Source organism: Silurus aristotelis (assembly GCF_946808225.1).
Source record: "Silurus aristotelis genome assembly, chromosome: 29".
NCBI classification, from domain to species: domain Eukaryota; kingdom Metazoa; phylum Chordata; class Actinopteri; order Siluriformes; family Siluridae; genus Silurus; species Silurus aristotelis.
Genome location: NC_139602.1, coordinates 3,040,213 through 3,050,212, shown reverse-complemented (window position 1 = coordinate 3,050,212; position 10,000 = coordinate 3,040,213). Strand labels below are relative to the sequence as shown.

At 37.1% G+C, this 10,000-nt stretch overlaps 1 protein-coding gene across 4 annotated transcripts in view; it reads right to left on the bottom strand.

The window, feature by feature from the left end:
• LOC310722483 (capping protein, Arp2/3 and myosin-I linker protein 3-like) overlaps positions 1–10,000 on the bottom strand; it is a 52,686-nt gene that overhangs the window by 19,721 nt on the left and 22,965 nt on the right. For 2 of the 4 annotated variants that reach the window (XM_083534931.1, XM_083534933.1), the window contains exons 15-26: positions 9,797–9,873; positions 9,337–9,441; positions 9,023–9,092; positions 7,021–7,102; positions 6,767–6,872; positions 5,801–5,855; positions 3,122–3,294; positions 2,897–2,965; positions 1,369–1,462; positions 1,164–1,262; positions 828–947; positions 541–654 (exon numbers count right to left, since the gene is read on the bottom strand). In XM_083534931.1, the coding sequence (XP_083391057.1) occupies positions 541–654; positions 828–947; positions 1,164–1,262; positions 1,369–1,462; positions 2,897–2,965; positions 3,122–3,294; positions 5,801–5,855; positions 6,767–6,872; positions 7,021–7,102; positions 9,023–9,092; positions 9,337–9,441; positions 9,797–9,873 (1,164 nt within the window). The remainder of the gene's footprint in view (positions 1–540; positions 655–827; positions 948–1,163; positions 1,263–1,368; positions 1,463–2,896; positions 2,966–3,121; positions 3,295–5,800; positions 5,856–6,766; positions 6,873–7,020; positions 7,103–9,022; positions 9,093–9,336; positions 9,442–9,796; positions 9,874–10,000) is intronic. The other 2 variants (XM_083534932.1, XM_083534934.1) reach the window with 1 other exon arrangement.

The following is a 10,000-nucleotide window of genomic DNA, read 5'->3' as shown; positions in this document are numbered from 1 at the left end:
AATGAGACAAGAAGAGAGGAAAAGAGATGAGACGGTACAAGAAGAGATGAAAAGTGAGAAAAGACAAAAAGAAACAAAAAAAGTCAAGAAGAGAAAACCATACCAAAAGATTTACAAATAAACAATAGGAAAAAAAAAGAGAAGAGATGAGATGAGGTGAGGTGAGAAAAAAAAGAGTAAAAAAAGAGAAGAGACGAGAAGCGACGAGACAAGAAGAGATGAAAAGAGAAGAGAAGAGACAAAAAGAAGAAAGGAAAGTAAAACATACCAAAAGATAAAAAAAAAAGACAATAGATAAATAGCAAAAGGATGAGACAAAAAGAGACCAGATAAAGAGACAAAAGAGACAAAAAGCAAAGAGACACGCAGATGCGAAAAGAGACAGGAAGAAACAAAAGGAGATGAACATTTAAGAGACAAGAAGAATATATATATATATAAATATGTATCTATACAGTATAAGTGTGTGTGTGTGTGTGTGTGTGTGTGTGTGTGTGTGTGTGTGTGTGTGTGTGTGTGTGTGTGTGTGTGTGTGTGTACCTGCAGTTCTTTGTCTGCAGCCTTGGCCAGTTCTCCAGCCAGTGAGTCTAGTCTCTGTCTGACCGGTCCATCAACAGAGAGAACATGAGCCAACTCACACAGTGATGGGTAGAGCTGAGAAAGAGACAGCGAGACAAACAGAGAAAAAGAGAGACACAAGAGTGGAAGAACGCAGACACAAAATTCCATTACCTTCAACTACACTGTGATCAGTTTCTTCAACATGTTCAGTTGAACACACACACACACACACACACACACACACACACACACACACACACGCTTACCGCACGAGAGTTGCGAGCTTCTTTTAGGACCTGTTTGGCTGCTTGAAGCTCCTCCGCATCTGAAACACCTCGGAGAACACACACCTGCTGCTGCACTCGTACACACAACCGCTCCATGACCTGTGTGAGATGCAATGGCAGATACACACACACACACACACACACACACACACACACACACACACACACACACGCATTTAATGCACAATTGCTTACATCACAGTTACATTATTAGATTAAAACACACACATTCAGTATAACAAGATATATAACAACACACACACACACACACACACACACACACACACACACACACACACACACACACACACACACCTGCTCAGCAGTGCTGGTCACTAAGCCCTGGTGTAAGCGTAGCGCTTGCCTCTGGGAGAATCGCTGTGTTTGGTTGTTTCTTAGTAAAGCTCTCTGAATCTAAATGGCAGAAGCAAACATCTTTCGGTGCAAACACTCTGCTCTTAATACCCACCATTTAAAAACAAAACAAAAAAAAACAAACAAAAAAAAAAAAGAATCCCACCTTAGTGAGCGCCTGCTCCGTCTTCTCTGGGGCACTTCGATATGCTTGAGTGAGATCACTGAGGGGGATTGGCATGTACTGCAAAGTGAAATTACTGAAAAGGAGAGGAAATAAAGGAAGATAAGAGACAAGGCAATAGGTGAAGAAACAAAAAGAGAAGAGATGAGATGAGACGAGACGAGAAAAAAAAAAGAGTCAAAAAGAGAAAAGGCGAGAAGCGTCGAGACAAGAAGAGATGAGAAGTGAGGAGAAGAGATGAGACAAGACGAGAAAAAAAGAGTCAAAAAGAGAAGAGATGAGAAGCGATGAGACAAGACAATAGATAAAGAATAGATAAATAGCAAAAGAATGAGACAAAAAGAGAACAGATAAAGAGACAAGAGAGACAAAAAGCAAAGAGACATGCAGAAGCGAAAAGAGACAGGAAGAAAGTAAAGGAGAATCAAGAAGAAAATAAATGAAAGACAAAAAAGAAAAAAAAAGAGAAGAGAAGAAATACCAAAAGATGCAAAAAAAACCCAACACAAGAATAGACAAGAAGAGATGAAGGAGAAGAGATGAAACAACAAGAGATGGAAAGAGACAAGAGGAGAGACAAAATGAGATGAAAAGACAAGAAAGGAAGGGAATGAGACAAGAAGAGAGGAAAAGAGATGAGATAAGACAAAGCAATAGGAGAGGAATGAATGAATAAAAAAAGAATACACAAGAATAAGAAAAAATGGAACAGATGAGAAGAAAAAAAAGTGAAGAGACAAGAAGAAACAAAGGAGAAGAGATGAGACAAGAAATGAAAAGAGATGAGAAGAGACAACAGGAGATGTTGAGAGAATAGGATAGATAAAACAAGAAGAGATAAAAAGAGACAAGAAAAGACAGAAGGAGACGTAAATTAAAGAGAAGAGATGAGAAGAGACCAAATGAGATGAAAAGTGTAGAAACGAGATGTGAAGAGAAAAAGAGAGAAGAAGAATAGAACAGAAGAAAAAAAGAAGAGAAACGAAGAGAAGAAAAGTGAAGAAATGCGAAAGAAGAGAAGAGACAAGGCAAAAAGAAGAGACAAAAAGAAGCAGAAAATAAATACGAGAAACAAGAAGAAACAAAATGAGAACAGATGAGACAAAAAGAGAAGAGAAACGATTAGACGAAATAAGATGAAAATGGGATATGATACAAGAGGAGACAACAATTGATGAGAAAAGACGAGAAGAGCAATAAAAATGAAATAAAAAGAGAAGAAACAAGAAAAGCAAAGAAGAGACGAGACGAGATGAAAGGAGATGAAGAGATAAAGAAAAAAGAAAATGAAAGAGAAGAAAAGAAGAGAAAAAAAGATTGCTATTTTTTTTGCAAAAAAAATATTGTGAAAAAACATTAAAGTGTGTGTCTGTGTGTGTGTGTGTGTCTGTGTGTGTGTGTGTCTGTGTGTGTGTGTGTCTGTGTGTGTGTGTGTGTGTGTGTGTGTGTGTGTGTGTGTGTGTGTGTGTGTGTGTGTGTGTGTGTGTGTGTGTGTGTTTATATGTCCTACTGTTCTAAAGCTCGTGCTACGTCCATTAACCCTGCTGCGGTGGTGTTGTTCCGGTCCCAGGTCACACTCCTTTCAACCAGAAATAGAGGAAACTCATTAAAGGTCACATTTCCATCATTCCCATAGTTTCCTTTCCTCTTTATCCTTCCATCCTGACCTTATCCCTTTTCTCTAGCTATCTCTTTTTCATCCTTTCTCTTCCTGTCTCTCCTCAGCACCTCTCACCGTAGCGTGGTGTTGATCTGCAGGGCTTTGCTGAGCATTTTGGCGCCGATGTCCTCCAACCCGTTTCCACTCAGGTCCACTTTCCTGAGGCAGGCGTTGCTTCCCAGAGCGTTCACCAACACCGTGCCACGTGAACGCAAGCGCGAGTCCACCAGGGACAGAGACTGCAGGACCTAGAGAGACATCAAAAAATGGTGTTTAAGCTTTCTGGCCCTGATGGCTTACCACAGGTTTGAGACATACAGTATAACCATACTGTATGTCTCAAACTCTTGTGTCTTCTGCCAAGGATATTTAAATATCAGTAATATAACTTCTCAGTCTTTGCTATTGTTTCTCCATCACCAGTAAATCCTCACCAATTACTGACCCGAAGTACATTTGGTCAACCAGATGCTCTGTCCAGATGTTCATCATTACCAAGCGTCATTTATCAAAGCATGTGTAGACCAAGTCCTAATTCTTTGCCCAAAGAATTAGGACTTGGTCATTTATCAAAGCATGTGTAGACCAAGTCCTAATTCTTTGGGCAAAAACTGCTAGTGTGCATAAGGAAATTAGCCAATTTCTCCAGCTGCTATGCTCATTTGCATACCAAAACGCCCCCAAATCACCATATATGGTAAACAAGTTCTCTTTTGAAAATGGTTTGTTAAGAGAAGGAAAAAAGAAACAATTATATATAAGATATAAATAGAGAAGAGATATGAAAAGACAAAATGAGACGAGAAGAGATGAGAAGAGAAAAAGAAGAGAAGAGAAAGAGAAGAAAATGGGACAAGAAATGAAACAAGATAAACAATAGGAGAAAATGAAAACAAATATGAATAGAAAAGAGATGAGAAAAGACAAAGAGAGATGAGAAAAAAGAAGAAGAGAAGAAATAATAAAAGAAATGCAGAAAAGTAAAGAGAAAAGAAAAAGTAGAGAAAATTTGAAGAGAAGAGAAGAAAAGAAATTAGAAACCAAGAAAAGAGAAGAGAAGAGAAAAGAAGAGAAGAGGAAATGAGAGAAGTGAGAGACAATAAAAGAAAAAATGAAGAAATGAAAAGGGGAAGACATGACAAAAGAAAAGACAAACAATAATAGAAGAGACAAGAAGAAAGAAAATGAGACAATAAGAGATAAGAAGATTGGGAAGAAAAAAAACAAGTTGAAAGAGAAAAGAGAAAAGAGAAAAGAAAAAAATGACAATAAAAGATCAACAAAAATGAGGAAGAAAGAAAAAGAAAATGAGAATGAGAAGAATAACAAGCAGAAAACAGCAGAAAAAGAAAAAGGAAAAAGAAAGATGAGTAAAATAAAAGAAGAAGAGGAAGAGGAAAGAAAACAAGAAGAGTGGGAAAAAAATAATAAGAAGAAATAAAAGAGGAAGAAAAGGGAAGACATGACAAGAGAAAAGACAATAATGGAAGAGACAATAAGGAAAGAAATAAGAATAAAAAGAAGATGGAGAAGAAAAGATATAAAAAAAACAAGTTGAAATAGAAGAACTGCGAAGAAATGAAAGAGACAAAATGAGACAATAAAAGAAGAGAAGAGAGTGAGAAATGACAGTAGAATGAGAAAAAGATGAAGAAAAGTGTACACAAAAATGAGGGAGAGAAAAAGAAGAAAAGTATAAAGAAAAAAAAAAGAGAAGGAGAAAGGTGAGAAGAAGAAAAGGTAGAAAAAGAATAAAAGGCAGAAAAAGAAAAAAGGAAAGAAGAAAGATGAGTAAAATCAAAGAAGAAAAAGTGGAAAGAAAACAAGAAGGATGGAAAAAAAAGAAAAAAATATAAGAAGAAAAGGGAAGACATGACAAGAGAAAGGATGGTAAGAGAACAGACAATAATAGAAGAGAAAAGAAGAAAGGAAATGAGACAATAAGCTTTAAGAAGATTGAGAAGAAATGATATAAAAAAAAAAAAAAAACGAGTTGAAATAGAAGAAATGAAAAGAGAAGAGACGAAATGAGACAATAAATGAGGAGGAGAGACAATGAGAAAAGAAACAAGAGGGTGAAAGAAAAGATAAGAAATGAATAATAAAAAAAGATAGGAGTGGAGTCGTGGACGCACAATAAAAATAACACAACTTTTGATTACGCTTTGAACTTTATATGATTTAACAGGCTGCTTCTATAAACCTGCAGTGCCACGCCCTTCTCCAAAACTCCTCCCTCATTCTCTCCGAAAAATCAATAGTGTTCTGTGTGTCCTCAGGGGTTTTCTCAGATGATGTTGATTTGTTTTTGAAGAGCTCTGCTCCATTTCTCCTGTCGATACTTTCATTACTATTGAAGATGATTTCTTTTTAATACATCAGTATATATATATATATAAAACTATATATAAATAACAAATAACAAAAATGAGGGAGAGAAAAAGAAGAAAAATATTAAGAAAAAGGAAAAAGAAAGATGAGTAAAATAAAAGAAGAAGAGCAAGAAGAAAGAAAACAAGAAGAATGGAAAAAATAAAAAAAGAAGAAGAAAAAAAAGAGGAAGAAGAAGGAAGAGGAGCTAGAAGAAAAAAAGTGCTTACTTATTAAACTCAGTGATCAAATGACTTTTTTGACCAATCAGAACTGAGAATTTAACAGGAGTCATACCAGACCTCAGTGTGTGTGTGTGTGTGTGTGTGTGTGTGTGTGTGTGTGTGTGTGTGTGTGTGGTGAATTTTAGTAAAGAATACTCACACACTCTTCCTCTTGTATCAGCTGGACCAGTTTGTGCAGAATTTCATCCAACACCCTGTGGAGAGAAACACAGAGACTAATGAGAAACATTAAGTCTAATGAGAAACACAGATACTGATGTGAGAGACACAGAGACTAATGAGAAACACAGAGACTGATGAGAAACACAAAGACTGGTGAGAATCAGAGACTGAATGTAGATACAGGGACTGGTGAGAGACACAGATACTGATGAGAGACAAAGAGACTGATGTGAGAGACACAGAGACTGATGAGAAAAATTAAGACTGATAAAAAAAACATAGAGACTAATGAGAGACACATAGAGACTGATGTGAGAGAAACAGAGACTGGTGAGGGACAGAGACTGGTGTGAGAGACACAGAGACTAATTAGAGACACAGAGACTGATGTGAGAGACACAGAGACTTATGAGAGATACAGAGACTAATTAAAGAGACACAGAGACTGATGAGAAACACATAGACTGTGGTGAGAGACACAGAGACTGATGTGAGAGACACAGAGACTGATGTGAGAGACACAGAGACTGATGAGAGATACAGAGACTGATTAAAGAGACACAGAGACTGATGTGAGACACATGGAGACTGGTGTGAAACACAGAGACTGAAGTGAGAAACACAGGGACCGGTGAGAAACAAGTTGGTCAGTCATGAAAAAGCATTTCACTACATGTCGTATTCTGTATGACAAAAGAAGAAGAAGAAGAGAAGAAGAAAAAGAAGGGGGGGGTAGAAGGAGACAATGAAAAAATAGGATAAAAAAGAAGAAGTTGAGGATGAAAATCACGAAAGCGGGGAAGAAAATAAAACAATATAAGAATCAGAAACAAAAAATACAGAATGGGTAGAATGAGAAGTTTTGACTACAATATGAACGTTTAGCGTTTGTCCTCCTGAAGAACTCAGTCATGAAATGAATCCACATGTTCTGAGGGTTTACCTGCCATACCTGCTCTTGATGTTGAAGTTCTTGCCCAGGTGGAGGTGTCTGAGTGAAGGATGTCTGGACAGCCCACTAAACACGGTGAGAAGGTCCCCATCAAACCCTAGCGTAAAACACAGAGTTAGCATGGAAGCCCAGGAGGATTGTGGGATAATTGGATATCCTGAGAAAGGATATGAAGATTACAGAGAAACACAACACCATCGGTTCATAATGTTTACGATTGGTTTATTAACGTCTCACGAGCTCACCGTTGTCTGAGACGTCCAGCGTAGCGATGGACGTGACGCGTGGAAAAAGCTCCTGCAGGACAGCCGCTCCCGCTGACCGCAGCTATACGAGGGCATGGAAATGACCTCATTTGAATGTTTTTCAATGATCGGAACATGCGACAACACATTTTTCTCATTTCTTCTCTTTTTTCCCTTAAATCAAAGTGTCTCTATTTTATAAATGGAATTTGACATCATTATAGGCTACAGCCAGGCTTTCGGGATGCCATGACCATGGAAAAGAAGCAGAAACAAAAAAGAAAAAGAATGACCGAATGAAAAAAAAAGAAGTGAATCATGAAATAAAGGACAAGACAGAGGATAAAAAAGTAAAAGAAAGGATTGAGAAAAAGAAGAAGAAAAATTAGAATGAAAAAAAAGCAGCAGAAGAAGGAAAGTAGGAAAAAAAAATTGAATGAAAAAAAATAAAAAAGGTAAGAAAATCAATGAGAATGAGGGAAAGAAAAGATGATGAAGAAGAAGAAAATAGAGGGAAAAAAAAAAAAATATGTACACATTAAAAAAAGAAAAAAAAGTAGAAGGAGACAGAGAGAAAAATAAGAGACAAAAAATTAAAATGAGAAAGAAAATGAAACAATATAAGAATCCCATTCAAATAATATGAGAAATCGCAAAATGTCGTTATTGTAAGAAAAAAAGAAGAGAAGAAGAAGAAAAAACACACTTGTACATATTTCAGGATCAGAAACACAGCATGTTATACTACATGACATATAGAAACTATATGGGCAAAAGTTTGTGGACACCTGACCATAAGATTAGTGTGCATTTTTTGAACATCCCATTCCACATTGAGTCCTCGTTTGCTCTTATAAGAACCTCCCACTCTTCAGGGATGTTTCCAGATGTTCCACTAGATATTGGAGTGTGATTGTGGAGAGCTGTGTTTATTCCACTACAAGGGCTTTAAAAAAAAAAATTATCGAATAATAATTAAAAAAAAAAAAAAAAAAAAAAAAAAAAAAGGGTGAGATGAGTAAGTTGGAAATAGGAAAAAATAAAAAGAAGAAATAAAAAGAAGAGCATTGGGAAAAAAGAAGAAAAGAAAAAGATGAAGAAGAACGAGAAATATAAAAGGAAAAAAAGAAGAAGGAAAGTAAGAAGGAAAGAAGGAGTAAGAAGGAGTAAGAAGGAAATAGGGAATAAAGTTAAAGATGAAAAAATAAAGGGATAGGAAAAAAAAGATAAAGAAGAACGAGAACTAAAAAAAGAAGAAGAAGAAGAAGAAGAAGAAGAAGAGTAAGAAGGAAATAGGTGGGGGAATAAAATATGGGGAAAAAATTAAGGGAATTAGGGAAAAAAAAGTAAGGAAAAAGATGAAGAACAGGAACAAAAAAAGAAAAAGAAGCAGCAGAAGAAGTGCATAAGTAAATAAGGGAAGTAAATAAGGGAAAATAATGAGAAGAAGATATAAAGAGGGCAATAAGAAAAGGAAAGGGTGAAGGAGAACAAGAACAAAAAAGAATTAGAAGAAGGGAATTAGGAAAAAAAAAGAAGAAGGGTGAGAAGAGGAATAAGGAAATAGAAGAAGATGAACAAGATGAAGAAGAACAAAAAGGAAACAAAGGAAACAGGTAGAAGAAGAGAATTGGGAAAAAAAAAGATGAAAAGAAAAAGAAGAAGGGTAGGAAGAGAAAGAAGGGAAATAGAAAGAAGAAGCTAATAAGGAAAAAAAAAAAAAAGAAACAAGCTGTTAATAAAATCAGGTACTGAGGAGGCCTGGGGTGTTTTCAGTTTCTTATTCATTCCAAAGGTGTTCAATAGGGTTGAGGTCAGAGCTCTATAGCAGGAGATCTTCCACTCCAACCCATGTACAGCAGGTCTTCATGGAGCTGTGATGCTAAAACAGGTTTGCGTGAAGGAAAAATTTCATGCTACTGAGAAAAAAAAAAAAAAAGGCAGGCGTCCCAATACTTTTGTTCTTATAATGGTGTATTTTTATTCAAAAATGAGGAGATACCTCGCAGCTGCTGATGTCCAGATGCATGTCGTTGATATGAGGGTTGTTGGTCAGGCCTAAAAACAAATTTCTTGTGCAGAGAAAGAGAGAAATAGAGAGAAAGAAAGAGAGAAAGAAATAGAAACATTAACATTACACTCACATTGCTATACCAGTCTCTAAGCTAACGGCTGCTGAACGGGTTGCCAGATCTGAATCCGTCCTTGTTACCGTGGAAATAAAGCACACGCGTGTGTGTATGTGTGTGGGAGAGTAAAGCCGAGTTAGCCGGCCGCTAGTCCACAACGAGGCGAGAACGAGTGTGGGCGTCTCACCTGAGGGCCTCTGGCGGCAGCTTCATCGACGCCAAACTGACGTGCGTGAGGCTGAACGCGGAGCTGAAGAACTGACGGAACAGCGGCAGAGTCTCCTTCGCTTTCCTGGTTTTTTTTTAAGGGGAGAACACGATACGTTGTGATCAGATTAGCATTAGCAAAAGCATGCATGTATTGTGTTTCATGTAACGAGAAATCTTTTTTTTTTTGGGACGATTGAATTTCAGCGCTTGCAGATTTGGTTAGCAAACGAATTCGAGGGATTTCCTGCGAACTCTTGTAGATAGTGCTGAGGAAGAGCATAAATTGCTCTGCTAACATCGTTGTAATGCTAAATTGTTTCGCAAATTTCTACGACGATGTTTTTCTTCGAAAAACATTCGAACAAACCATCACTCCCCTATATATTTTTTTAGATATAGTCTGTTATGTAAAGGAAAAAAGAGAGAAGGAATCTAACCTGTGAGCAAAGGAGTTTTTGGAGAGGTTGAGGTAAGAAAGGTCGGCACAGCAGCCCCGGAGCAGAGCCCCAAACAGCTGGAAGATCGACTCAAAGAAAGGCAGCAAGGAAGAATGAGAAGCAAGAGAAAAAGAGAACGAGAAAGAGGTAGAAAAAGAAAAGATAAACAGTGAGACTCGCAAAATGCAACACAAGGGAGGAGCC